This window comes from Cadophora gregata, assembly GCF_030347475.1.
Source record: "Cadophora gregata isolate MNR1 chromosome Unknown scaffold_6, whole genome shotgun sequence".
Taxonomy (NCBI): Eukaryota; Fungi; Ascomycota; class Leotiomycetes; order Helotiales; family Ploettnerulaceae; genus Cadophora; species Cadophora gregata.
Genome location: NW_026695929.1, coordinates 431,312 through 457,105, shown reverse-complemented (window position 1 = coordinate 457,105; position 25,794 = coordinate 431,312). Strand labels below are relative to the sequence as shown.

At 49.1% G+C, this 25,794-nt stretch overlaps 9 protein-coding genes across 9 annotated transcripts; 3 read left to right on the top strand and 6 right to left on the bottom strand.

Annotated features, from left to right (window-relative positions):
• The first annotated feature begins 257 nt into the window (after nt 1-257).
• MMS2 (E2 ubiquitin-conjugating protein mms2) lies at nt 258-1,775 on the top strand. The gene is made up of 3 exons (XM_058505580.1): nt 258-460; nt 516-595; nt 710-1,775. The coding sequence occupies exons 1-3, from the start codon at nt 388-390 to the stop codon at nt 944-946; spliced, it is 390 nt and encodes a 129-aa protein (XP_058358102.1). The 5' UTR covers nt 258-387; the 3' UTR covers nt 947-1,775.
• Nucleotides 1,474-2,727, bottom strand: ONS95_011974 (uncharacterized protein; the record flags this gene model as incomplete). The annotated part of the gene is made up of 3 exons (XM_058505579.1): nt 1,474-2,268; nt 2,376-2,581; nt 2,673-2,727. The coding sequence occupies 3 exons, from the start codon at nt 2,725-2,727 to the stop codon at nt 1,474-1,476; spliced, it is 1,056 nt and encodes a 351-aa protein (XP_058358101.1).
• A 332-nt stretch (nt 2,728-3,059) lies between these two features.
• ONS95_011973 (uncharacterized protein) lies at nt 3,060-4,636 on the bottom strand. Its single transcript, XM_058505578.1, has 3 exons — nt 4,275-4,636; nt 3,814-4,142; nt 3,060-3,728 (listed from the first exon to the last, which is right to left on the bottom strand). Exons 1-3 carry the CDS (start codon nt 4,462-4,464, stop codon nt 3,657-3,659), a joined length of 591 nt encoding a protein of 196 aa, XP_058358100.1. The 5' UTR covers nt 4,465-4,636; the 3' UTR covers nt 3,060-3,656.
• Nucleotides 4,637-4,981: 345 nt separating this feature from the next.
• On the bottom strand, nt 4,982-9,731 carry ONS95_011972 (uncharacterized protein). Its single transcript, XM_058505577.1, has 6 exons — nt 9,567-9,731; nt 8,362-9,513; nt 7,167-8,253; nt 5,549-6,961; nt 5,394-5,448; nt 4,982-5,336 (listed from the first exon to the last, which is right to left on the bottom strand). Exons 3-6 carry the CDS (start codon nt 7,926-7,928, stop codon nt 5,236-5,238), a joined length of 2,331 nt encoding a protein of 776 aa, XP_058358099.1. The 5' UTR covers nt 7,929-8,253; nt 8,362-9,513; nt 9,567-9,731; the 3' UTR covers nt 4,982-5,235.
• Nucleotides 9,732-10,701: 970 nt separating this feature from the next.
• Nucleotides 10,702-11,937, bottom strand: RCD1 (Cell differentiation protein rcd1; the record flags this gene model as incomplete). Its single annotated transcript, XM_058505576.1, has 4 exons — nt 10,702-10,885; nt 10,936-11,311; nt 11,359-11,514; nt 11,565-11,937. The coding sequence occupies 4 exons, from the start codon at nt 11,935-11,937 to the stop codon at nt 10,702-10,704; spliced, it is 1,089 nt and encodes a 362-aa protein (XP_058358098.1).
• Nucleotides 11,938-12,882: 945 nt separating this feature from the next.
• KIN1 (serine/threonine-protein kinase KIN2) lies at nt 12,883-16,138 on the bottom strand (the record flags this gene model as incomplete). The annotated part of the gene is made up of 3 exons (XM_058505575.1): nt 12,883-14,873; nt 14,920-15,553; nt 15,605-16,138. 3 exons carry the CDS (start codon nt 16,136-16,138, stop codon nt 12,883-12,885), a joined length of 3,159 nt encoding a protein of 1,052 aa, XP_058358097.1.
• Nucleotides 16,139-17,857: 1,719 nt separating this feature from the next.
• ONS95_011969 (uncharacterized protein) lies at nt 17,858-20,033 on the top strand (the record flags this gene model as incomplete). Its single annotated transcript, XM_058505574.1, has 2 exons — nt 17,858-18,063; nt 18,119-20,033. 2 exons carry the CDS (start codon nt 17,858-17,860, stop codon nt 20,031-20,033), a joined length of 2,121 nt encoding a protein of 706 aa, XP_058358096.1.
• A 543-nt stretch (nt 20,034-20,576) lies between these two features.
• Nucleotides 20,577-23,023, top strand: ONS95_011968 (uncharacterized protein; the record flags this gene model as incomplete). Its single annotated transcript, XM_058505573.1, has 2 exons — nt 20,577-20,632; nt 20,715-23,023. The coding sequence occupies 2 exons, from the start codon at nt 20,577-20,579 to the stop codon at nt 22,495-22,497; spliced, it is 1,839 nt and encodes a 612-aa protein (XP_058358095.1). The 3' UTR covers nt 22,498-23,023.
• A 149-nt stretch (nt 23,024-23,172) lies between these two features.
• Nucleotides 23,173-24,902, bottom strand: ONS95_011967 (uncharacterized protein; the record flags this gene model as incomplete). Its single annotated transcript, XM_058505572.1, has 2 exons — nt 23,173-24,652; nt 24,715-24,902. 2 exons carry the CDS (start codon nt 24,900-24,902, stop codon nt 23,173-23,175), a joined length of 1,668 nt encoding a protein of 555 aa, XP_058358094.1.
• Between the last annotated feature and the right edge of the window lie 892 nt (nt 24,903-25,794).

Below are 25,794 nucleotides of genomic sequence, written 5' to 3'. Positions count from 1 at the left end.
TCGAGTTTCAACAATGGAGAGACTATGAATATCTCAAGCAAGAAATTGAGATAGAAATCTTAGATAGCTTTATTGTCATCATCTCTTCTACATTAAAGTCAACCCAAATGCGCAGTGCCATCGTCTCAAGTGGCATCGCACAGGCATAAAGAAGTCGATGCCGACCTGATATGACCGAAGTTTACCCGGCAATCAGAGCCACAGCCCACCCCGCCAACGACCTGCATCTTGTATCACTTTCAGCCTCTCTTTCGACTCTACTTTTTTATTCACCACCCTACTCGTACACCCAGAAACGAAGCAGCATAAGAGAACGGTCTCTTCTCCTCCCCATCCACCAGAAAGCAGTTCTTCTGCCACATTTAAAGTTCCAAAAGTGAAGTCAACATGGCAGCCAAAGTTCCCCGCAACTTCAGACTTCTGGAGGAATTAGAGAAAGGCGAGAAAGGTCTCGGGGCTGGTGAGTTTCTCAGACATGCCGTTCAGTTCAAGTCTAATATGTGTGCTATCTGCAGAGGCATGTTCCTACGGTCTTGTAGACGGCGACGATCTATTAATGTCGAACTGGAACGGCACGATCCTCGGCCCACCACACGTTTGTATCCCTCGTCCTTCCTTCCAATTTCACACGGCAGCGCTTGAGCAGGGCGAAAGGAGAGACTAAGAGAGAAAGGATATGATCAAATAGCTAACAGTATGCCGCATACAGAGCGTCCATGAGAACCGCATTTACAGTCTGAACATGCACTGCGGCCCTGAGTACCCCGACAAACCGCCCACCATCCAGTTCATCAACGCCGTCAACCTTCCCTGCGTGAGCCCGCGCAATGGCGTCGTGGACCCCACAAAATTAGCTTGCCTGGCGAATTGGGATCGTAATATGACTATGGAGACCGTCTTGATTGAGCTAAGAAGGTGCGCTTTGTCGCTGCTATTCAATTCATAAAGCACGAGACAGGACTGACAAAAATGGTGATAGATTCATGGCACACCCAGCAAACAAGAAGCTTCCACAACCACCCGAGGGATCGAAGTACGAGTAAGAGCTTTCACATGGGGGTGATATGCTATGGAAGCGAGATGGTGGAAGGGTGGTGGGTGGAATGGCGGTAGAGCTTGGGCGGAGGATATATTTACGACGGAACGAGATAAATATGGAATGGGGGAGGAAGGCTGGCTTTCTTTTGGGGATCAGGATGCATCAGCGCGGCGAAACCGGTTCCTTCCTGTCCATTTCAATCCCTACGAACGACACGCGAACAGATATATGCAGAGCAGAGCAGAGCGAATGAGTTTATTGATTTTGAAATAAATAACAGACGTACTGGAAATGCCGCATATGGATCGATCGATTTGCAACATACGGCTGATCTATACTTATGCGTGATCAATACGCGTTGGAAGGTGGACGGAAATATCTACTTCTACACAATTATACATGGGTATCTTTGACAATTGAAATGGCATGTATGCCTACCAGGCTTCGACTTCTTTCTCCCAATCCTCAAGCCTCTTCTCTCCCTCCCCACCTCTCTTGGATCTCCTTTCCCCATCCCCCTTCTCGAACCTCTTCGCCTCCCTTTTCGCCTGCTTCCTCTCCCTCCTTTCCCGTTCCCAGAGCTCCCTCTCCTTCTCAACCACTCCAGCCAACTTATCGGCCAATTCCCCCGCCCTCTGAAACTCCCTCCTCGACTGTTTTTGAACAAGCCATTTAGCCCGAGCCGGTGCACTATCCCACCTCTCGTCGCCAACCTCATACTCATTCTCATTCCCACCCCCTCCACCCGCTCCCCACCCCTCCCGTTCCAAACCATCGAAAACCTCCAAATTCCCCTCCTCCGCCGCCACCTCAAGAACATTCCATTCCCACTCCTCCTCCAAAGCCCCGACCTCAGCATCCGCTTCCAAGTCGTTCAACCAATCTACCCTCTTCTGTCTCTGCCTGACCTTCTGATTCAACACCCGGCTCAGATACGGACTCTGCCCTTTCTTGAACCGTAGGAATGGCAGATACGTCGCTACAGTTAGGGTTGGCACATGTCTGTTCCCGCTGAGCTTCGGGAGGGGTAGAGGGCGGACGTCTGCGACTTTTGGTGCGTTGGGGTATGCTCGGAGACGGGCTTTCATGGCAGCTGTGGGTCGAGGAGGAGGTTGTGTACAACTCTTTTGCGCGGCGAGTCTCTGCTGGTGGAGAGTATCGAGGAGATCGTGGATTTGGGTGAGGGCTTTGGTGTTGCCTGTGCTGGCTGCGTGGAGGAGTTCCTCGGCCTAAGTATTCCGTACTATTCAGCAATTCTTCTCTACAATCTTCTACCTGGCCCTACAGGTCCATAGAAATAGGCATGAAAGATACGTAGAAACAGGACTAAAAATACAGCATAACCAGCTTTCAAAGCCGGCACGATCAGCCTCGGACTGGAATGGTGTACATTCTGCCGGAACTTCTTCTGTATAAAATGCTTAATGGGATTTACTTTCCCAAAGCCTGTCCTTCCATCTCCAGCTACCGCATCATTCAACAATTTGGCCGGGAGAGGAACCCGTAGGCTTTGCTCGAGGAGGGATCGGTAGAGAGCGATACCTATTGCTGATCGTTAGGAATGTTTCTGGGAGGGCAAAATCTTGGATAGTGTATGTGTCGCATTCTGTTGATACGAGGGACTTGAACTAACATGCTATACGGTGTGGACCCGACGCACGGGGGTAGAACTGGTTAGGAGCTGGCATTCATTTGGTTGTTTTGCAGTTGTGTCGGGCATTGGTACGCGGACGAGCTTAAGATTCGGAAGAGCGAGCTTCAAGGATCTTGGCGTCAATACATTCATCACGTGCTCTAGACGCTCAACTGTCTAAAATCCATATGTACATTGACATTACATCATATCTAGATTGCTACAGTTGAAAGGATCACATGTACGGATAACTTTAGGAACTCGGTTCTGAAACTTGGTCATTTTATTTCGCTAATGGTAGGTAATTCCAACCGCTCACTGTAGCCGAACCCAAAGTAAACACACTAAAAGGCAGATACCAGAGCCGCTTTTCCATCTAGTAATGCTCGTTCAGAAACTTTCAGGTTTCATTTTATTCAATTTCTCATATTGCTTCAGCAGAAATCTAGTTTCAAGAGCCTCCTGTCGCGTACTTAGAGTACTAAGCTAGAGTACTACAAATTGCCGTGCTAGTGACCTTGGTTCTGTAATCCTACACCTCAGCCTTCCCACATCTTGAACTCGGGATGATGATCCAGAGCTTCTTCCAAAGATCCGTAGCATTTATCCGGAAACTTGTCTTCCTCAGAAGAGGGAGTAACTCGTAATCTTCTTAACTTCATCCGTCGCCGAGGTTCCGCCCTATCTTCGTATATACAAGAATCATCGCGACAGACCTTCCGTTTCCTTTTTTTTTGGCAGTGTGCTCCAATTCTTCGCGCAGTCTATTTTTTAGCTCGAAAGTCATCCGTTCCTGGACTTCTCTCATGTCCTCAGGTGTAAAAGTCCACAATTCCCAATTCTTTGGACTTTCCGTAAGTTTGGAGAATACTCTGGCTCGCAACTTTCGTTGCTTCATGTACGTTCGGGTGCTGGGAGATTCGTAGAGGTGGTAACATTCACCAGCTGGGATGGATGTCTTAGAATCGGAAATACTGGCTGGATTCATAGATTGCACCGTGATGGTGGTTGGCGTGGTCCTCTGAGATGTTGTGGGACACCCTTCTGACTCTGACTCTGCTTCGTTGTTCAGTTGTGGTTCTACAAATCTTGGGACTGGTTCTGTGATTGCTTCATTAAGAAACAGCTCAATTGTACCGACCTGTTCGCTTGTTTTGCTTGCTGTATCTACAGTACTAGATACCATAAATGTTCGCGACTCGTCTGGTGACATTGGTTGTGTAATTACGGATCTCGCAGTAAGGACATTGGAGAGTTTCGATTGATAGTCCTCCATGGTAGCATCGTCCAATAAGCTGCTAGGAGCTGGGCCAAGTGTAGAAACATCACTCGAGTGTACTGGTGTAGGTTGGTGGTCGTGGTCTCGGCCCTGCTTTAACTTTTCACCAATGCCCACCAACGGCACCCCGTACTCATCACCGCAAGCATCCAAAAATGATATATCAGAATTGCTGCCTAGGAATGCGTCCACTGCCAGAATCAGCTGAGGTCTCTGAGAATTCATATTCAGGGACGCTGAATGTCATCATTGAATAGTAAGACGTTGAAATGACGAAAGTGGATACAATCAGAAGCAAAAGCAAGCAAAAGCAAGCAACTCACTGTTCTTCCGCCGGATGTACTCTATCTCTGACTTATCCTGCGATATATACGACGGTAGATCGAGGGACAAGGAGGGACTGCGCACATCCGTATCCAAGTCTTCTCCCCGGCATGCAATATCTTGGTTCACAGGAGGTGACCTCAGCTCCCGAGAACCTCTCTTCTCCCGAAAACTCTTCTTAATACTCATTGCCTTGTGGATTACCAACAGTAAGCTGGAGACAACACTAGAACGTCTTCTATTCCTCCCAGAAGACGGGGCTGTTGGCTCAGATGTAGAGCGCAAACTGGAGGGAGCACTTGTGCTGGCGATCGTGCTTCGTCTTGTGTAAAGTGGTTGTTTATCGTCGCTATCAATGGAGGTTCTCGTCGATGATGCTGGAGCGCTGCAAGTGCGTTTGCAGTGATTTCTGCTCGTGGAGGCTAAGAATGCAGGGTCGAATAAATATGTCTGCTGGCGTTGTGACATGTCTTCGCTCTCTCCCAATATATGAGATGCGTTTGCTGTCGAACTCGATTCCGACAACTGCAATGACATATCTCCTTCGATTTCATCGTTTGCCGCAAATCTGGAATGGTCGTAACTACTCGAAATTTACATTTCAGAACTACCGAGAATGTTTCACACATAAGGGAAGGAGCGACGAAGGAAGCTATTTCCAACGGCAAAAGCGGTGGAAGTAGAACAATAGAAAGAAAGCGCACTGTCAAGGAAAAATAGACATCATTTTTGAGAGTGTGCGTTAACCTACGAGAAATAGTCTAAGGGGACCAGACTACCTCCATCAAATGCACCACCTAAAACTTAATCCCACCAAATCTCATAGAGCGCCAGGCAATGCGACGTCATCAAAAAAGTAACACCGCACATCTCATTAGCCTTACAAAAACTCTACCAATAGAAAAACCTATGTCCACGCGCCTCTTGCGACGATAAAGGACGTTGTTGAGCTGTACTCGCTTAATCGAAGCCAGCCTTCACAGCCGCGACAATGGCGGCATTTACGTCGCTTGGTCTGAACCCAGGGGCACGACCTAGGCAGACGCCCTTTTCCAAGATTTCTGTAACACAGTCAGCCGCATTCTTGGTAGACTATCCAGTGATCGAACTTTGCTCACCATTGATCAGCGTCTGAACATTGACCGTGACAAGTCTCTTCTCTGTGAAAGGCACCTATGTGATAGATTAGCGTCAATGCAACAGAATATTCCAAGATGCGAGCAAGACATTAAGATAATTTAGGGGAAATAGAAAAGAAAATGAGAATGCTTACCTCGCCGTCCACAGATTCAGGACTCTGTCGTCTCAGGTTCTCACCAAAATTGGCATTCGGAAGCGTGCTGAAAATTGGGTCTATGTTCGCATCGGCCCCATCCTCCTGAGTCTCCCACTCCCCAAACTTCAATGGCGGGAAAGGGAAGTCTTTCGGCTCCGGATTCGTGAAATCAAACGTGTATGGAACAAAGGAAGGATCGGCAGATCTCTGTCCCAGCGGACTTTCTGGAGTCTTTGGAGGCGACGTATCGAGGCTACTGCTGCTCTTTGGAGAACCTGCTTCTGTCAAAACAGAGATATCAACTTCGGCTGTGATGAAATCTGCGGAAGGAGGGATGTCGAGACCCCGACCTCTCAAATACCCTTCCACATCATTGGAGTCGAAGAATTGGCCTTCGTAGCCAGGGAGGTTGCAACGCATATCTTCGCGAAACAGATCCCGGGCGTCAGTGGCAGCTGGGGAAAATGGACCAATGGAGAATCCAGTGCGGAGTTTAGGCCGCAAATCATCGTTTGATGGATCGGAGTCTGGATAGAACGTCCCTGAGCCGCCGATGTGTACGAAAGGATTCTTCCATTGGCTCAAGGCGTCTTTGTTGGTCTTTGTTATTGCGCGGCGGAGTCGTGCTTCCAGATTCTCTCGAGTTTCGTACATTAAAGTCAGCCCAAAGGCGCGATCAAAGACTTCTGGAGAGACGGTCTTGGATGTTATGAGTCTGAATGCTCTTTCGATAGCACCCCTTTGGATGCGCCGCGCGAAGGTGAATTCATTGTAGGCGTGCGTTCTGGGAAGTGAAGGTTGCAGCTCAGGCATGAAATTCATTGAGAAGTCTTCTATTGATGGCACTTCAACTCGGTATTGTTGCAGGTCCATGAGGTCGAATGGGAAGGATGCATTATCTTCTGTCGGCCGTGTAATAATTTCAAGGTCTGCATGGCGACCTCTGTTCTCATAGTTATGCTGAGGGAAAGTCATGGCAAGATCATCGTCCGGCGGCGTGTCGTCTTTATACATGGTATATCCACCCCATGGATTGACCGGATCCTCCATAGGTGGTTCCTCGGCGCTTCGCTTTTTAGGTGATGATTTGGAACCCTTAGTCCGTCTTTCAGATGCTACATTAGCTTGTTTCACGTCATCCTCGTGAATCTCTTCATGGCTGTCTTCATGCACTGTAGCTTTTGCCAATGCCAGGAACCTTTCCGTTGTTGACTGAAGTTGCTGTCCGAACTCTGGCTCTCGCTGTAAGAGACCCTTGCCGACTGCGAAGTCGTATAGACTAATAAATATATTGCTCATTTCCTCATTCGTCCCTCTAAGATCCTGGACCTGTTTCTCTAGAGAGGTAATGGTTGTCTCCTTCCGGTGCCGGTACGCCCTTTGGGCCATCCGAATCTGGGTCCTTCTCCTCTATACTACTGTCAAAATCTGAAAATGATGTAGAAAGAATAGAATAAAATCTTCCTCGCAAACAGAATCTACAAATCGAGATCTCGAACTCGCTTGAGTCAAAGTCTTTGATATATGGAATCAAGATCTCCGAAGATGAAAAACAAGATCTTGAGACACTGACAAAGGATAATACTAAAAGATCTAAAGGGAATTATCGACTTACATCAGCAGCAGTCTCATCCTTCGTATCAACCCTAGGCCTTCCCCTAGCTTTTTTCCTCGCCTCCTCCTCTTCATCAAACTCCTTCGAACTCGCCTGCCCAGTCGCAGTCCTCTTCTTCCTACTCGATCTCCTCCCAACCTTCTCCCCCTCCTCCTCTTGGCTCTCCCCACTAGCCTCCGTCACTCCAAACGGCATCACCTGATCACTCCTTTCCTTCGGCCTCTCCCTAAGACTCCTCGCCAACCTCCCATCATCATAGCTCTCCGCATTCAGAATCCCCAGATTCCCAATCGTCCCGGTGAAATTCGACGACGACGACGACATGTGGCTCTGTGATGTGGGAACGCCCCCGCCGAGACGTCCGTGGTTACTATACATCCCATTCATGTAGGAATGTGATTGCTGCGTGGGGTTGTATGTAAGAGTCTCCATGTCGGTATTGGTGTGATGATCGGGGGCTTGATGCCCGTACCCGTTCAAGATATCTACAGGTCTTGAATGCGACAGGTGGGCGTTCGGTTGATTAATATCTCGTTGAGTAATCACGGTCGTCGAGAGACTAGACTGGATATTGAATGGTGTGGGCGTAGTAGACACCACTCTCCTGTCAGGTCTCAGGGTCTTGGCTTGACTTGTCGAACTCAAAATACTAGTGCTGCTTGGAGTAGACGTAACCTCGGAACCATGTGTATGGGTAGCAGCAGCGTGTGTGAGGACAGCTAGAGCATAATCATCCTGAGGAAAGTTGAAAGAGTGCTCCATAACTTTCTTTCAGAGGTTAGAAATCAGGTCCTTGGACTCTTGGCCTTATATCAGAAGAACTCTCCGCGGCCGGGAGTGCTGGGGTGCTTAGGTGGTGAGATTCAGTGAGGACTTAGCCGCATTCTTTGAGATCCCGCAAGGCGTGAATCGTCATACTTTTGAGGATTAGGCCCTTGTGATGGTTTCTTGCGCACGCAAGGCAGTTGGAGATTGGTAAGCGCTTGCTCTTACTGTGCGTACAGCCCTGCCATGCAGGTGCCAGTATCTCCTTGCAGGCTGGTACTAACGGGCTTCGAGAATCGAGGTTAAGCTCAAGCGCGGGAATCTGATCTCCCCACGAGGAAACGATTAGTGATCATGTCGTCGAGCCTTTTGGTGACACCGAGACAAAGCAGCACCAGATTGTAGGCTAGGACTACCGCCAAAAACGTACCTGAATATTGAAGACTTGACATTTATCTAACTTTCTTATCCGTAACTTGCCATTCGTTCCAGTCTTTTTTACTCGTCATACTGCAGTTCCAATAAATTGTATAATACAACCCCAGAACCAAATGTCCTATTATCACGAGCTTTGAAAGTCCCAAAAAGCGGCGATGAACATCAACACTAAAATGCGGGATCAGTAATCACACCACAACAAGGTTCAGCTGCTGCTTAATCAGCCCTGTTGCGTTCCCTCCCCAGCCGTCTGGTAAACTCCGAAGATGACATTGCCAAAATCGGGTACTCAAACGACCAATCAAAGAGACAATACCGCATACAGAGCTTGCCACATACGTATCGCATTGGCCTGATGTAGTAGATTGTTAAACTCACTTGGCAATGCGGAGGGTACAACATTTTAAATTGACGCCAGAACGACATTTGCGGTCGTTCGCTTACAGAGAAGCAGTGAAAGGGGTTCGCTAGGTATCCGAGCCGAGGCCGATGCTTCAAAGTTACCCGAGCTTTGTAACAACGTACCTTATATAGGACACTTGATACCAACTTGAGAAAGAAGTAATGGTACATCACAGGACAATCAACCTATCAACGAACTCTCATACCATTGACAGCCACGAGATCATCAGGTTCCGCCAAACAAACCATACACAAATAAAAGTCCCTCCATATTCAAGTCTATAAACATAGGTATCTCACATCACAGCCGAGCCCTTACACCCTCCCTAAGCCCACCGCCCATCCATCCACCCAAGCAAACTCAAAACTCCTCCCATACGATTATCAAACTTGTATAGAAAAGGAGGCCGACCCTACCATGCTATATATACCACCCCCTTTAAGCAATTTCTAGGCAAGCAAGAACAGTCAGGGTCGAGGTCAGCATAACTTAGTATCTATGGCATACACCTACAGGTAAGTCATGGTACAGAGATCAGCGCGGGAGGTACGAGTACATATCTGTAATTCGCACTCATGTGCTTCGGGACCTTACTACGACTTATTACTTACTCTGTGGAGGAGGGTTCGTAAGCTACTTTATATATGCTCTGGCTCTATGGGAGAAGAGAGGAGCATTCCAATCCCTTTCGTGACCAAAGCCCGCCAGTACAGGACATACTGTATGCTGCTCCTCTTTTTCCTATCTCTCTATCTCAGTGACTTGACGTTAGAGTATACGTCCATTTTGCATACTTGAAGGCCTGGACATGACGCTGCTATACCTCCTCCCCGGACTTTCCAGCTCACTTGCCTCTTCTCCGCCACTTCCAAGCAGGCAGGCAGGCGCTTAAGGTATCCTCGCGTGACACCGAGGTCGACCGGAAAGTGCTAGGTAAGCAGTACTGGTCTGCACATCCGAGAAGCTGCAAGGGGGCCTTAGAAGCGTTGACCACATTACAAACCACAAAGCACACGTCAGAAACGTTTCCGGCGGGATCTCATCTCAAATACCCATAGCACGAAAAATGATGATCGATCAGAATCTATTCCCAAGCCCTAACCTACGTACATCCTTACTTTATAAAGCCAACTTCAACAACCCAGCAGGCCATCATTTCCACTCCTCTTCTCCCCGCCTCTCTCTCTCTCTCTCTCTCTCTCTCTCTCTCTCTCTCTCTCTCTCTCTCTCTCTCTCTCTCTCTCTCTCTCTCTCTCCCTCCTTCCTGTAACCGCCCGCCCAAAGCACACAAGCAAGCAAAGAAGCAAGCAAGCCAGCCAGCCAAAACAAGCAGACCCACAATCAATCAATCAATCAACCATTCACTCTTTGACGCCAAAAAATCATCAAATCACTCCACCCATTGATCCATCCCATCCATCTAGGAAATGCAAGCAAAGAAGACTCGAAGAACTAGAAACCAAAGCTGCCCCCACAGACACCAGGTAAATGGACAAAGAAAGGAAGTATGTAGCCGTCCATCAGTCATTCCTAAAGGCAGGAGAAGAAGAGATGCTCGATCGAAGTACGATCTCACTCAACTCCAGCTAGCTCAGGAAAAATCAAGTGACGCACATAGACAGTTGTTGCTCCGTAAACTCCCCCAAATCCCATGTTTCGCAATGCTTTTATGAAAAAAGACAACAATGACGGAAAAAACTAATCGTTTGTATAGCCTGGTTGGGTTTGTTTGCTTGCTTCAGAGGCAAGGGAGGTGATATGTTGGTTCCGAAATAGAAAAGAAGCCCCGGGTATCGTTACGTCTATGCAAAAGCCGAAAGATGTAAAAGTAATCCCCTACCCCATTCGCAGTTTTCATCCGTCCTGAAGCATGAGTCCCATAGCTTTTGTCGTTGTGTATTGGTACAGAGGGTGGAAAGCTGTATATGATCAGATTCCGGAGTGATTGCCAGAGATGTTTTCGACGACATTGTCGGATAGATTGATCAGTAGCTGTGTGAGGCAGCGTTTGGTCGCCGCATCATCTCGGAGGACCGAGGAAAACGTGGCATCGCGAAGTGGTTCCGGCAGGCATTGTCGTAGGGCCTCCCGAGCGCGCGCATTGTCACTAAGACTATAGAGTAGTCAGTACCTGTTCTTTGGTCTGCAAACTTGTTTTTTTACCGAAGAAAGCAGCGAACGACATGCTTAAGAAGTCTCGCGGTCTGCTGCTCCACCAACTGCGACACCATATTGCTCAAAACAGTCCCCACAGCATAGAATCGCTCGTACGTGGCACAGATGTAGTTCAGCCCATGGTCATCGAGGAGAATCTTCTGGACGATGAAGATGGCCACAGTCTTGCTGAGCTCCGACCCTGTTTCCATGATTCTGAGGCACAAAGGAATGATCTCAGTGGTCAAAAGGAAGTTGATAACATCCGAAGAATCGTTCTTGACAAGAGCACCGATGACGCCGAGGGACGTGAGTCGAAGATACTCGAAGGGTCTCGATTTCGAGGTGGTATTAAGGAACGGGTACAAGAAAAGTGGGATGTGAGCTGGAAACGTTAGTATATGGGTACATCCCGCGGGAGGCAGTACACACCGTTGAGGAAAAGCGCACGAGTCTCATTGTGCGAAGCAACACACTGCAAAAGTGCCAGGGCATTGCAGACACGATTGGAGGCCGCTGCAGTGAGTTGCGACGGGTTGAGAAGTGTGTAGACCGAGATGATCTCCTGGAGGAGAGAGGTCATGACACCTAACACATATTAGAATCAAGAGCATATTCTTAGCTTTCTATTCACATACCGAACGAGTGCCACAAGATCAAAGCCAGCTCTGGGACTTGTTCGCGCTTCTTGCTAAGCTCGAGCAGAGCCGCCTCCCTACTATCCTCATTCAACAGATCCGCAATATAGTTCAATGTCCTCCTGTTCTCCTCAGTAACGTTATCCATCATGCTTGTATCCTGTCCATGGCTCTGAATAGCAGGTCCTACGGCGTTATGATTGGCGGCGATTCGATTGTAGTGCTGTTGCTGAGCAGCGGATGCGGCAGCGGCGGCAGCTTGCTGCTGGGCATGCTGATTGTGGCTCTGCTGTTGCTGGTGATGCATCCATCCTGGCTCGCCATGCGGTGTATATTGTTGTTGGTGAGAGAATACGTGCGCCCCTTGGAGCATCTTGTTCTGTCTGAACGTAGCCAGCGAGTAGACTCGATGGCTAGGGAGATAAGGTGGAGGTTTCGAAGGTGCGATCGGTGTCGCACGGAGTATCTGACCGTGGTGAGAGCAAGTTGGTTGCTCGACACGGGCGATAGGAGATGATGGGGTAAATGTAGTGCGTTGAAGAGGGTCGTGGAGGAGTTATCTCAAGGATGAAGTCGACAGCGGTGGCAGTCCCCGCGATCTCGACCTAAGCTTAAGATCAAGCTCTTGGCACTGATCACGTGCGTAGTTTATTGGACCAGATGATTGCTCCATTTCTTTGTGGTGAAAGTCATGGCTTGAATGTCAAAGGCAGAGCAGGATGAGAAGGCTGCATAGACTACTATCAGTATTATAGCCGGTATGAGATAAATGTTTGAAATGCTTCTTCCCTCAGCGCACTTTGTTGTTTCATTGATAGATGCGGTACAATGTTTACAAGTCTTCATTTCTACCCTCCGTAGCGAAGGAGAAGCTTCCAATGAAAGCCGTTTCTCACATGCACAGGCATCATGCAGATAGGAAGTCGTCCGATGCACTCCGATTCATTAATATCTTATCACCTACAACCCACAAATCCAACCCAGCACGCTGCTAACGAATCCCTTACCCATGCAGTGCATATGCTCACTCTCGCTCTGCGGTACGCACGCCAGCCATTATGACGAAGAAAATGAGGAAAAGTCTGAATCCTACAGTGCAACTGCCTTGCTCCAACGCTCGCTCAAAAACACAAGGGAAGTTAAGATATGTGCCAGAGTGTTATGTGTACGTCCTTCCGGCCGTCCGTCCCAAGAAATTGGATACGATGCTTGCTGTTCAATGCTGTAATGTTGCTTTCGAAGAAACAAAGGAGATTCGTCCAGAGTTATTGCCCGCACCTGTTCCCCGTCACATCTGCCACCATCAAACCGTCATTACTTAGAGGCGGAGTTCCCTGAGGATCTGATCCGCCATGTTCTTGTATTGCCAAGTGCCTCCCGCCAGACGCTTGAATTGGATGCCGTGCAAGGATAGGAGTGGGACCTTGACGATGAAGATCTCGAACTCGAGGATCATGCTACCGCCAAGCTCGCTTTGCACGTGTGTGCTCGTTTCGCCAACTGCGCGAGCAGAGGAGCCTCGATGATCTCTGCTAATGCTCTCATCTGAAGCATCGGAATTGGTGTAGCTGTTGTCTCCACGACCTCTTGCTGGAGTTCTAGGGGTCTGAGGTGATCGTTCAGCTTCCCTGAAGTCCTCCCGGTCTCGCTCCGCGCTTCCACCGCCCATAAATCCACCAAAGCTGATTCTCCGCTTGTGTCCTGGAGTATGGTTTCCATGGCTACTCGGGGGCAGATCCACCACCTTCTTCAAATCAATCGATGGAGTATGTCTACAACTGAATCCACCTCTGATTTCTTTGTAGTCAACCCCTAATTGACGAAGTACCCTGATGATATCAGCGCGAATGGCCTGCACTGGCTTTGTCGATGTTGTAGATACGCTGAACAGTCCTTTGAGAAAAACAGGCTTCACATTTTCTGCATTGTCAATGCGTTCGTTTGACAAGCCACTTGCGTCGCCAAGTTCAGCATCTGTTTCCTCTGGAACATTTGCCTCTCTCGCCTCGGCTCTTCTGGCGCGTCGAGCCTGGATGCTCTCTCCTCTGGCATGGCCCAATGACTTGGCTCTCATGGAAGCAGCCGCTCTGGGATTTAAGTGGGACTTCTGTTGCTCTCCTTCTTGAGGTGGCTTTTCCTTCTCATTCACAGTAGAATGGTCCGAGCCAGAGGTAGGTGGAGGTTCTTTGTAGGTGACCCGTGGAGGTGCTGCCTCAGATGCGCCTCTTCGATTCTCCTTTCGTCGAAACTCTGCCGAATTAACACTCGTTGATCGCCCTAGGGCTTTACCACTTCGTGGGTTATCTGAGGACCGAGGTGGGTTTAGGAGATCGCTATGCTGAGGTTGGCTGCTACCTGATCGAAGCATGGATGAAGAAGCGCCTTCCGTTGATTCGCGGGTTCTCCGAACACTGAAGCTCTTCCTCAGACTGGTGTGTTCATGTGGAGATTGAACCGTCACAAGAGGAGGGTGAGATTTGTCTGACGGCTCCTTGCGTCTCCTAGTGCTGAAACGTCGTAATATGCCAGCTGCAGTACTCTCTTTGCGAGCAACGCTAGGTTGCTCAGGAGGAGGCTCCAGGATGGCTGGTGAGACGGGGCCGCTTGCACCAGGAATTTTGAGATTCTTCATGTTCTCAGTTACCTCATCCTCGCCATGTGTGCGAGCTCGAGGTCTTGATCTCCCTCCGGTAGCTTTCTCTCCAGGCATCTCGTATGCCGCAGCATTTGTATGCGCTGCTTTTGGTGGTGCAATATCGGGTAGTTGAAGAGGAGCTTCTCCTGGTGATCGAGGCATGCTTGTAGCTCCAGGATTGGCCGCAAGTCGATCCCGGTCTTGCTTTTCCCTGACCAGGTAGTAAACCGAGATCAGTGGGTGGAACGCGTTGACAGGGTCGCTACCAAGTGCCAGAGCATCTGAGCTTGGAGCCGTCAAGGTATCTCGGCTGTTCGACGAATTTCTTCTTTTGTAAAAGTCGAAACCGAATCCCCTCTTCTTCTCTGGATCTCTGGGAGGCCCTTGGTTCTCTCGTTCTTGCATAGCCAATCGAACTGCTCTTTGATATTCCTGGGACTCCACTACCTCACTCAACTGGGCCTGTATCGTTTCTGGTGAACCAAAATCAAATCCAGTCATTGCCTGGATAACCGAAGGATCGAGAGGCATTTGCAGGGGTTCGCGATTTGGGAGGTAGTTCTCCGGTGGAGCTCCAAATCCTTTAGTCATCCAAGGATGATTCATAATCTCCTGCAGACTTGCCCGTTGCTTTGGATCCGTTACCAACATTCGGGAGATAAGGTTTTTGCATTCTGGTCTTGTTAGCATTGAATTTTCAATAGAGAGGAGTGAAGGTACCTGGAGATAGCCAGTTTGGATAGTCCACAATCCCCTTCTTGATTTTTGCGTGCAAGGCTGGCATGCTCTGATCATCGAAAGGGACTTTCCCACACACTAGAACATATAGGACAATGCCGAAACTCCAGACATCCACCTCGGGGCCGGTATATGCCTTCGCTTGGAGCAACTCGGGAGCTGCGAAGTATAAACTTCCACAGAATGTCTTCAAGTGACCCCGGGGAGCAAACAGGTTACTGAGACCAAAATCAATGATCTTGATATCACCAGTCTTGCTGATCAGAATGTTCTCGATCTTCAGGTCTCTGTGGACAATACTGTTTCGGTGGCAGTAGTCCAGGGCGCTCGCGATTTGTCTGCTGAACTTCCTAGCCTGCTTCTCCTTCAATCTTCCGTGTGAGATAATGTAATCGAGCATTTGTCCCCCGTTGACATATTCAAAAAGCATATACCAATGATATGTAGTCCGAACAACATCTCGCATTGCGCATATGTATGGATGGTCCAACAGGGTAACGATCGCGGCCTCTCGAGCAGTTCGAACCTCCTTCGAGTGATCGGCACGTTCTCTATCTGCGCGACTTTGATTATGCCCTTCATCAGTAGAGCCTCGAGGTACGATCTTGACAGCAACCTTGCAAAGAATTAGTCTCTAGAATATTTGAGCGTCTGGTTCAATTCTTACCTGTTCCCCACCTTCAACTCTCCGAGCTAGCTTTACTTTGCCCATGCTCCCCGCCCCAATGGTCTTTCCCAGGACCCAATTCCCCGTAGCAGCAGGTATCGTAGTCCTCGATTTGCCCGTTCTTCCTGATTGCCTAGACTCCTGTGGAGTGACCACGGGAGCTGGTCCCCCACCATTTGCTGCGGCGCTCGTCATGTCTGATGAATATCGACTGTGGCTCGAACGACGGTGGCCTGCGCCCTTGGACGACTCCGTCCGTGGTGGAAGAGGGCGATCTTTGCTGGAGCTTCTTCTTGATGTATGCGCAACGTTCGATGTCTCATAGTTGGCTTGTGGCAGAACGTCTTCAACTGCTGCACCGTGGCGCAAAGATGACCGATGATGGTGGGTCGAATGGGTGCGGGATGGACTAGGCGGTGGGACGTTACTCTTCGTCCTTGTGGAATATGATCTTGAGGTGCCTGATGATGATTGATGGCGTCGTGAATTGCTTCGTTCTACTGTGGGCGGTCCTGAGGATGCAGTTGTTGCCATGTTCTCCTCTCGTTCCCGCAGCTCAGAAAGGTCGATTCAGCCGCCTCCGAACTTGTTTCGGCACAGGGCCGTTCAACCCCCCTGACCGTCCCCTTTGTACCGTGGCAACGTCACTGTGGAAACGTCAAGCTTTCGAGTGCCGTGATTGCGTCGCAAAAGGCTGGGAATGGAACGCGCAATAGCAGGATAATTTTTGGGGGGTACAAATGAGTTGAGAAAGGGGAAGAAGGAGAAGAAGAAGAAATGGTGTAGAGCAGGTGCAAGGTGGCTGGCTGGCTGGCTACCTTGGTTGATATGACGAGAAGGTTGGGTTGGCGCAACCACTGCAACTAACGAGCGAGGGAGGTTCGTGGCAAGCTCAACCCAGGCAGGGCAGTCAGTTGAGTTCACTTCAGCCCAGCGCGCGGGGGACGAGTCAAAATGGGTGGGACAGGACACAACAACAAAGGACTTTTGTCTCAATATCACGGCGAAAGACTTGCAGCACGAATAGTTGCAATCATATACCATGCATCGTTGTAATGCGTAAGTCAGACTCGGCGAGGCTGTTGATTAGGTATCTACTCTACTGTACGCTATCCTGCTTCCGATGATTCTGATCTCATTCTGATAAGGTAGGCAAGACAACAGAGGCCAGAACGCTGTTGCTTGGGGGCAACTACACTCTATCTGGTTAGGGGTTTTCGGGCCCGAGGATAAGGGATTGGAGTATGAAGTCTCTCCCAGGACGTTTTGAAGGCTTGCTGAAATGCAATGGCTGTATGTGCAGTGCCTCTATTGTTGTTGCCCCTTCAGGACCCTGTCCTACCGCTTATTATTAATTTTCCTTATATCAAGAAATTGATGCAATGCACTGCTGCCGGTTGTATACCGGGTTGAAGTCCAGGTAGGTGGAATCAATCCATTGGCACTGCCACCAAACCGAAGAGGACCCTGAGGTCGCTTGCAGATCTCGAAGCAACATCCATATAAAATGTCTCTTTCTATTTGTCAAATTGCCGATTTTATGTAGCTATCCATGCGAATGCACGGAACAAGCAAGTCTCCAAAGTCAGTGTTTGCTGGTAAGGTTTCGATCTCTTCGACGTCGACATGCGTCAAGTATCGCCAGGACTTGAGACTTGACCAGTCAATGGCTGTGTGTTGTCGGAGCTGAGAGATAATAACATAGAGAATCGATACAGGTCAACAAGTCTTTTGACAAGATCTGCAGTAGATGTAAGTATTTTTGAAAAATATATCTCTTCTGGAAAGACTTTTATTGACAACACGTACTGAAAATTAATGGATGTTTGGACGAACAGCTCCGCTGCCCCACCTGGATTCCAACAATCCAAGAACCTGGGGAAGAAATATCTGCGAGGGTGATGAAGATTTGTGCCCAACAAGGGCCATAGTACCTCACCCGATGCCTACACTTTAGAAGGTGGACAATGAAAACATGAGTAGATCAAATAGAAAGTCCTGTCAATTGAAGAACATTGACGTACTTTTGTTATTAGCCATTGATAGTTTGTAACTGTCTAGAGTACCCGGGACAGGGCGTACGCGGGACCGTTGGCCTAAAATAGCCCCTCGCGGCAGCAAGCCAATAGCCACGCTCCTGACTTTCTGTTTACCACGAGGCTGAAGTTCAACAGAGCTCACAGCCTTCTGTTCGGCCACCACAGAATACCTCCGCAGTGACGGTAACCCTTGCCTGGCCCTCATGTGTTCACAATGTCCGGTAAACGCTCTCGCGCCAACTTCGAGTCGGATCTCCAGGCCCAACAATCACCATTCGTAGTCTTCGGGACGCCTCTGCCTCCTCTTGACCCTGACGTTCGAGATGATGGCTCATACGTACCTGTGTGGAAGCAGGAGGTTAGAGATGAGAGAGGACTGAAACGTCTTCATGGCGCCTTTACTGGTGGGTTCAGCGCAGGGTAAGAAGTCTTTTGTGTGTACAGTTCCATGCAGCTAGACTGACAATATTCACAGGTACTACAATACAGTTGGCTCGAAGGAGGGATGGACACCCTCGACCTTCGTTTCCTCACGTACGAATCGAAAGAAAGATGAGCCCAAACCAGCTCAACAACGGCCCGAGGACTTCATGGACGAGGAGGATATTGCAGATGCTGAAGATGCAAAACGAGTCCAAACGGCTGAAGGCTTTGCGGGCCTCGGGTCAACACAAGACGATGCCATCCGTCGCGGAGGATTAATTGATCTGTTTCGGATAGAAGGGGAAACTATCGGCGTGAAGTTGTTGAAGAAGATGGGCTGGAAGGAAGGACAGGGCGTAGGACCAAAAATACGACGGAAAGCACGCCTAGATGGTGTCGAGAAGCCTAGCGACGACAACAATTCTACACACCTCTTTGCTCCAGAGAATACCCATATGATTAGCTTTATAAGGAAGAACGACCATAAGGGTCTGGGTTTTGATGGGGAAACAAAGCTATCGTCGAATTACGGGACAGGATCAATTACGCCTAAGTCTGATGATGAAGAAGATGATGATCGAGGGTTATTAGCTCCCAAAATATCGAAGAAAAAGAAGAAACCTGTTCGTGGCGGTATAGGTATCGGTATTCTAAATGATACAGGGTCAGATGATGAGGATCCATACGAAATCGGCCCCAAAATATCATACAATCGGGTCATAGGAGGAGATAAGAAAAAGAAGAAGGCAACCAAAGCCGCTATCAATCCTCTGCTTTCCTCCAAGCCTGTTTTCATTTCGAAAAAGGTCGCGATGGCAAAAGCTGCTATTGGTTTCCGTAAATGCCACGATGGCCGTTTACCGCTTGATGGCTTCATATTGAGCAGCAAAGATGAGTTCTCATTGGTTACTCAGTCTACGGGCGAGTATGAAGCACCCAAAATACCCAAAGGGTGGACATCTTCGAAAGTACCCAAAGACGGTACACAAAATAAAGCATACCTCTCCACAGCAGATGCAGCCAAAGCATCGAAGCTCGATCCGAAATCTCGCGCATCAATACTTGGAGAAGCTGCTTTACCAGGAAAATCTGTTTTTGATTTCCTCAGTCCTGCCGCTCGAGATAGACTTGTTTCTGCGTCTGGAAAGTCCAATTTACCTGCCGCTTTGGGTGAGATTCCCAAAGGGTATAGCATCACAGAAGAAGAGTGGCATAGAGATCTTCTCGCGCAGATACCTAAAGTCGACAAGTACACCGCCGATGCCGCACTCAGTCGTGGTGCGAGCGGATTCATGCCGTATGGTGAAGATGAAGCAAAAAGGAGTCGCTATCGAGCATATCTGGAAAACCAAGCCGGAAACAACCCATCTCCCCCAGAAAGGGGTCCCAGTGTGTCGAAAGATGACTGGCTGAAAGAGCTCAGGGAGTTCGCCAATTGCGCCCAGATATTCAAACCGATGTCGGGCATGATGGCAACACGATTCACATCTTCCACTACCGCACCTAAGCTTGCTTCCGATGCCCCTGATTCGACCTCTCTACTGAGTAAGCCCGTTCCGAAGGTAGAGGACCCAGCCGAACAGGCGGCTAAGCTGGGCATGTATGGCCCAATGACGAGGACCTCACAGGAATGGTATCCATCAAGACTGCTCTGTAAGAGGTTTAATGTCAAACCACCTGCCCATGTTCAACCAGGTGCTACGGATCATGGCGAGGAAAATGTAGCACCGAGGAAGTCGGCGCCAGATGTGGTCTCTCAAAGCTCTATTGATGAGATGATGAGGGAGAGTTATCAGCAGAGACATCAAGGAGCGGGGGATACAAATGCTGAGACTGTCCCAGCTCCTGTCGCAACACCAAAAGAGGTCGTCGTGGTTGACGCCGACAGAAACGATGCACTAGAGGGTCAAAGGGCTGGCGAGGCCGTCTTTAAAGCCATCTTTGGAGATGATAGCGATGATGACTGAGGCATCTTTGAATAAATAAAAGCCCTTGTAGACGAAATACCAATTTTCCATGTACAGGAGGCAATGTTTGTCTAGGTACTTATTTATCTACTTCTGCACTAGCTCTATACCACCAAGCATTCACTTCTTCAGAGTTGGCCCAATGAAGTCGCTAAATAGGAACCGATAGATCCTATTCTACATTACATGCTTACAGTGCTTGCTAGTTTTGATCTTCCCGATATTTCGATGATTCAAACTTCCAAATCTCGCTTCACTTTACTATTTTAGACCACCCGCTTGCTTCCACGGTTCGAACCAAACAACCAGCTCAACCCGTCGGCCCACTACCATCGTCCAAGGGAGCAACTGACGTATTGCCATAAATTTCTCAGAGTGATGCCACTACACCAGTCCAATGTACTAGCTCAAGGCACACACAAATTTCTCTGCTTTCCTCATCCTGTACCCTCATTCATATCTCATCTCATAGATTCCCCGATATTATGTTCATCGCCAGCCATTTTGTTTAGAGTTAAGATCGCAGAGATCTTGTAGGCAACTATGATTAACGAAAGTTCACGGTCTGGCAAAGTGGCCAGTTTCAATATCTTCAAACGGTTTGTCATCTCCTTCTTTTCAGTTAATCCCATAGAATAAGCCATAAAGAAACATCACAACTAACTCAACTCCCCAACATAGCATACATCTCCGCCGTACCTCTAGAGACAGCAAGAGCACAAGCACATGCACCAATCCCTCAACCACCAACCCAAGTCCTTTCGATTCCCACACAGATCTCAGCTCAGCAGACTCCTCCTACTCACTCACTACCGCTACCCTCATAACCGCGATACAATCCTCGCTCCTCGGAACTCCAGCCGAGGACCGCGTATCACACATCGAAGCCCTCCAGAAGCTTCTACACACCCTCACACTCCCTCTCCCTCTCCCTGAAGACGGCTCCGAATCCAAAGACAAAGCTAAAACCAAGTCCAAGTTCAAGTTCAAGTCCAAGTCCAAAATCAAACCCAACACCGATACCGATCCCCTAACAAGCGACCACCTTTCGTCCCCATCCTTCTACCAAAAAGCCTACAACTACCTCACCAGCGGTCACAAAACCGACAACCTATCCATAGCACACATCCGCGAAAGCACATGTGTATACTGCTTCATAGCCAGCAACAGGCCCGTCCACAAGCCGAACCCAAAATCAAAATCCAACAGGAAAGCTCCTTCTCAATCTCATCCAGATCCCAGAGAACAAGAACAGACAAAAGTGCTCTTCATGAGCAACATCGAATCTGATGTTGTGGATGTTGAAGGCTGGAGGAGAGGAGATGATTGCTGGTGTGGTGGTGTTGAGAGGAGGGAGAAAGAGCGGCTTGAGAGAATTGAGAGGGAGAAGATTGAGCGGGCCGAGAGCACTGAGCGGGCTGAGAGAGAAAGGGCGGAGAGACTTGAGATGAGGAGAATGCAAGCGCTTCAACAGGAGGGGATGCGGGATAGAGAGTCAAAGGAAGATGGTAGTAGAAGGAGGATGACGGAGAGGGAGATGGAGATGGAGAAGGAGAAGGAAAGGGAGAGGCAGGAAAGAGAAAAGGAGAGACAAGTTATTCGTGACTGGACTACGAACGGATCTGGGAAGCTGTATAGAACCTCAGGAACGAACAGCCAGGTGAACGAACCACACAACGAAGGCGCAAATGGAAATCAAGACCTACCACACCACACATCCCCATCACCAACACCAACAACCTCATCATCATCAACCACATCCCAAACACCAGACTCAGCATCCGATAACCCCACCACCCACCCAACACCCTTCCCCGTCCCCCGCCGCTACGCCCTCAAACCCTACGAATACGAACAGAAGCCCGGCCTCGACGGCTACAGCGCCGACGATGAGCGACAAGAACGTTTCGGCGAAGATCATAACCGATACCTGTCACAAATCCAAAAAGAGGAAGAAGCAGACGCAAAAGCAAGACGCGAGCGACACCTCGAAAAATTCAGCTCAATGCTCGGACCAGAGCACGACGTAGATCGCGGGCGCAGAAGAGAGCGGACTGGGTACGGCGTGCCATATAATAACAACCCCAACAGTCCCAGCAGGAGCGTAAACGGTACCAATACCAATACAAACCACCACCCGCGGCCGGCAGGACACAACGCAGGAACAGGATCGTATCCATCTCCTTCTCCCTCTCGCTCCCGCTACATCAACACCCACCCCTCCTCCCAAAACAGAAACAGAAATAGAAATAGAAACAGAACACCCAGGACTCTAGACCGGTATATCGGGACCGGGACAGGCTCATCGTCGTACATCTCGGCTTCGCGCTCGTCTTCGTACGCTGGTATGCGTAAGGGAACAGGGTTCCACTCCTCGTCGTATATCGCTCCGGTCCGACTCCTCCTCTTCCTCCTCCGCCAAGGAACGGTAGTACGAATGCAGAGTCGAAATGAAATGAAATGAAATGCAGACTTGACGGGAGCTTTATAAAGTCGGCCGGCTTTCAATATAAAGAAATGTCGAGGTAACGAGTCGCGTTCGCGTCCTCGAGTGATATTATTTTTTACGAAGATCGAATCAGTACCCGGTAGCCGGTCGTATCGAACGCCGCCGCCAGGAGACGAGAACAGACCATGGCGGAGCGGAGCTACCGTGCTGTACTAAATATACGGGACGGGGACGGGGACGGGCCAACAACATGCGTGGGTAGGTAAGCACTTGTGTTGAGGCATTGATTTAGTGCATGGCTGGCTGGTACCTGACCGTTATCCGTCACCTAAAAGAGAGTTTGAACTTTATTTTAGATAAGTTACCAGATAAATCTACTGCCGTGCTTACTGTACCAACCGTATTATTATTGCCGGAGCGCCGGGAAAAGGAATGTACCAATAGGAAAGTTCGGGTCGAATCCGGCAAGGGGTTTGATTGTATGTAAATTAACATACCTGCATATATTGGTAGCACAAAGCAAGAAAATCTAGAAAGAAGAAAATCGTATTCTATTGCTGGTCTGATCTCGTCTTTTCCTGTAGCTTTCCTGGTATAGTACTGTACAACATCGACAAGTTAACCCACCATCTAATAAACAAAAAAAAAGCACAAAATCGTAATTCCTATATCGCAACGCAGCACAAAAAATCATTCCCAGTGTCCATGGAGGAACTCCCCGTCATTCAAGACCCGCTCCTGACATTCCTTCATGAATCGCGCCTGTCGTCCCACCTCCTCTAATCTACTCAGAACCTTGCCATTGCACTCCACAAACCCGTACACCTCGTACTTAACACCCACCTCCTTCGACCAGACCTTGACCTCCTCGCTTGCCTGGCGCAGGTTGTGTCGGGGCAAAGTCGGGAACAGGTGATGAATAGTCTGGAACTGGAGACCGCCGTGCATCCAGTCCAGCCAAGCCGGGCAGTCGACATCCATAGTCGTGCGCAGCTGTTGCAAAGCCCATGGCTCGTTGCGACCAGGCGTGATGGTCGACATGGCGAAGTGGGAGAGTGTGAATTGAACGTGTAGTGGCATGGTGACCATGTGTGAGATCATGAGGAAGAGGAAGCGCTGCGTCCAGGTTGGGATGGAACACCACATGATTAGGTAGCCGAACCAGAACCAGAAGAATACTTGGCCGGAGAGCTCGTAGAATCGGTGCCATCTGTTGGACTTGGGTCCCTTGTCCATGAAGATGAATTCCAGAGAAAGCACGTAGAGGTTGAAGCGTCCGAAGCAGAGTAGTGGATAGTATAGGTACTTTTGGTACGGTATGACGGCTTGGGCGAAAGAGTTGTAGGCCATGATACGATCATGGTATGTGGAGTACAGGGATTTGAAGAACTCGGTTGAGACGGCCATGAATGGAAGATGCTGGATACCTTCGTCGTGAGCTGGATCGTTTGTCACGATATGGTGGATGTTGTGGGATCGTTTCCACCAACCCATTGATAGACCACCCAAGTGATTGCCGATGGTCATACCGATGAGAGTGTCGATGTGGTAGTTGTGAGTGATACCTTTATGACCAGCATCGTGGGCAATGAAGACCATTTGATGCCAAAAGCCACCCATAAAGAGCGATGAGGTGACATACCAGCCTTTGTGGAGAAGGAAAATCATGGTAGCAAAGATAATAGTCAGTCTCGTGATGTCACTCATGTAGGCCCAGTAGTTGCAGTTGTAGAGACCTCGATCCTCTAGCTTGACGATGAGATTGCGGAATGATTCAGCAATGGCGTCAAGCTTTTCTTGGTCCATTGGCGGAGCGGATTCGGTTGGTTCTGATGTCGGCTCGGGAAGCTTGGTGTCTCTCTGAATTTCAGTCTTCGGTGGAGCAGTACTTTCAGCATCCGAGACTGATGAGCGGGAAGAGATAGAACCATTCCGAGTCCGGCGGCGAGTTAGGGCTGGACTGACGAGGTCGTCGTCAAAAATATCAGAAAGGTTTGCTGAGCTGCTAAGAGATTCCGTCTCGGAGCTGTCGTCGATTTCTATCTCGACAGTTTCCTTGGTCTCTTCTCCATATCCTCTTTGCAATGGTGGAAGGACATTCTCCCATCGGTTTACAAGAACACCAATCTGATAGCGAAGCATTTGCTTCCTCACATCGGCAGGATGGAATCTTCAAGATTGACAAGTCTCAGCATCATGATTTCAAGATTGGCTGTACATAGGCAAACTTACGCAACGATTTCATCGCTTGCATCTCTACCAACCATATGTAGGATACATTTATCTCCTCCTGGATGATATTGCAACCACGAATCCAACTTCAAGACTTTCCGATCGAGAATAACGATTGCGTGACCATCGTCGATCAGCTGATTGACCTCTACAGGACACAGTACGGTCTCTCTTTTGGACGGCGCCATGTTCAAAGGAATGTGAATGGCAGCTCGGAGAGTTATGAATGCGCAAACAGGAAAAGAGCGAAGAGAAGGCGAAAATCACAAGAGAAAGCAACAAACCCACCAAGAAAAGTCAAGGCCGGCAACCTCCTCATATAAGAGCAGTTTGTACCCCTAAGCCAAGGACTGAAAAGCACGATCTTTTGAAGGAGGACCCGAATGGGGAAGGTGTTCATTGAGATTGCGCCCCAGAGAGAACCCTGCATGTTACGCGGACCCTGCCCCCGACAGGCCGAGAACACCCAAAGTTCTGGGGAATTCAGAATTTCAGGTATTTCGATATCCATGGGAAACTTGGCGTGCAGAGATCGCAAGATTGGGTGCGTCTGGATTAGACCTATTGTGGACCGCATAGTTCTGTCGAGGTGCTCGGATATGGCAATTCGTTGGACCCCTATTTGGACCCCTGGTGAGACCGACCCCATCAGCTGCCGAAAGCCAATTTGCTGGAGACTCAGCTCAGATAAAGAAAAGAGGCAATTCTTGTGTTCCAAAGCCTAAATAAGAACGGGGCTTCCCGAGGCAAGCAAGGTCTGTAAAGTTGAGACTGTTGACCCCCCCCCTGATCAACCCGAATCTTGATTTGAGTGTAACACTTGGCAACCAACTTTCTGGAAATTGCCTCGGGCGTTGATGGCACGACTTTAGCCACAGGCAACTTTTAGCATGTGTATGTGGCAGAACCCCGTCGAGCATGCGCTTCCAAGACATGATAGTCGTTTTCGATACGCCACCATGAGTTGTGTTCATGTGTAAACAGGCCGGCCGGCCTATCGCACTTGATGGTCGAAAAGGGTTTGGCGGCTATTTACATTTTCGCGAAACGAGTACGGTAATCGACGGGGGTCTGGAGAGT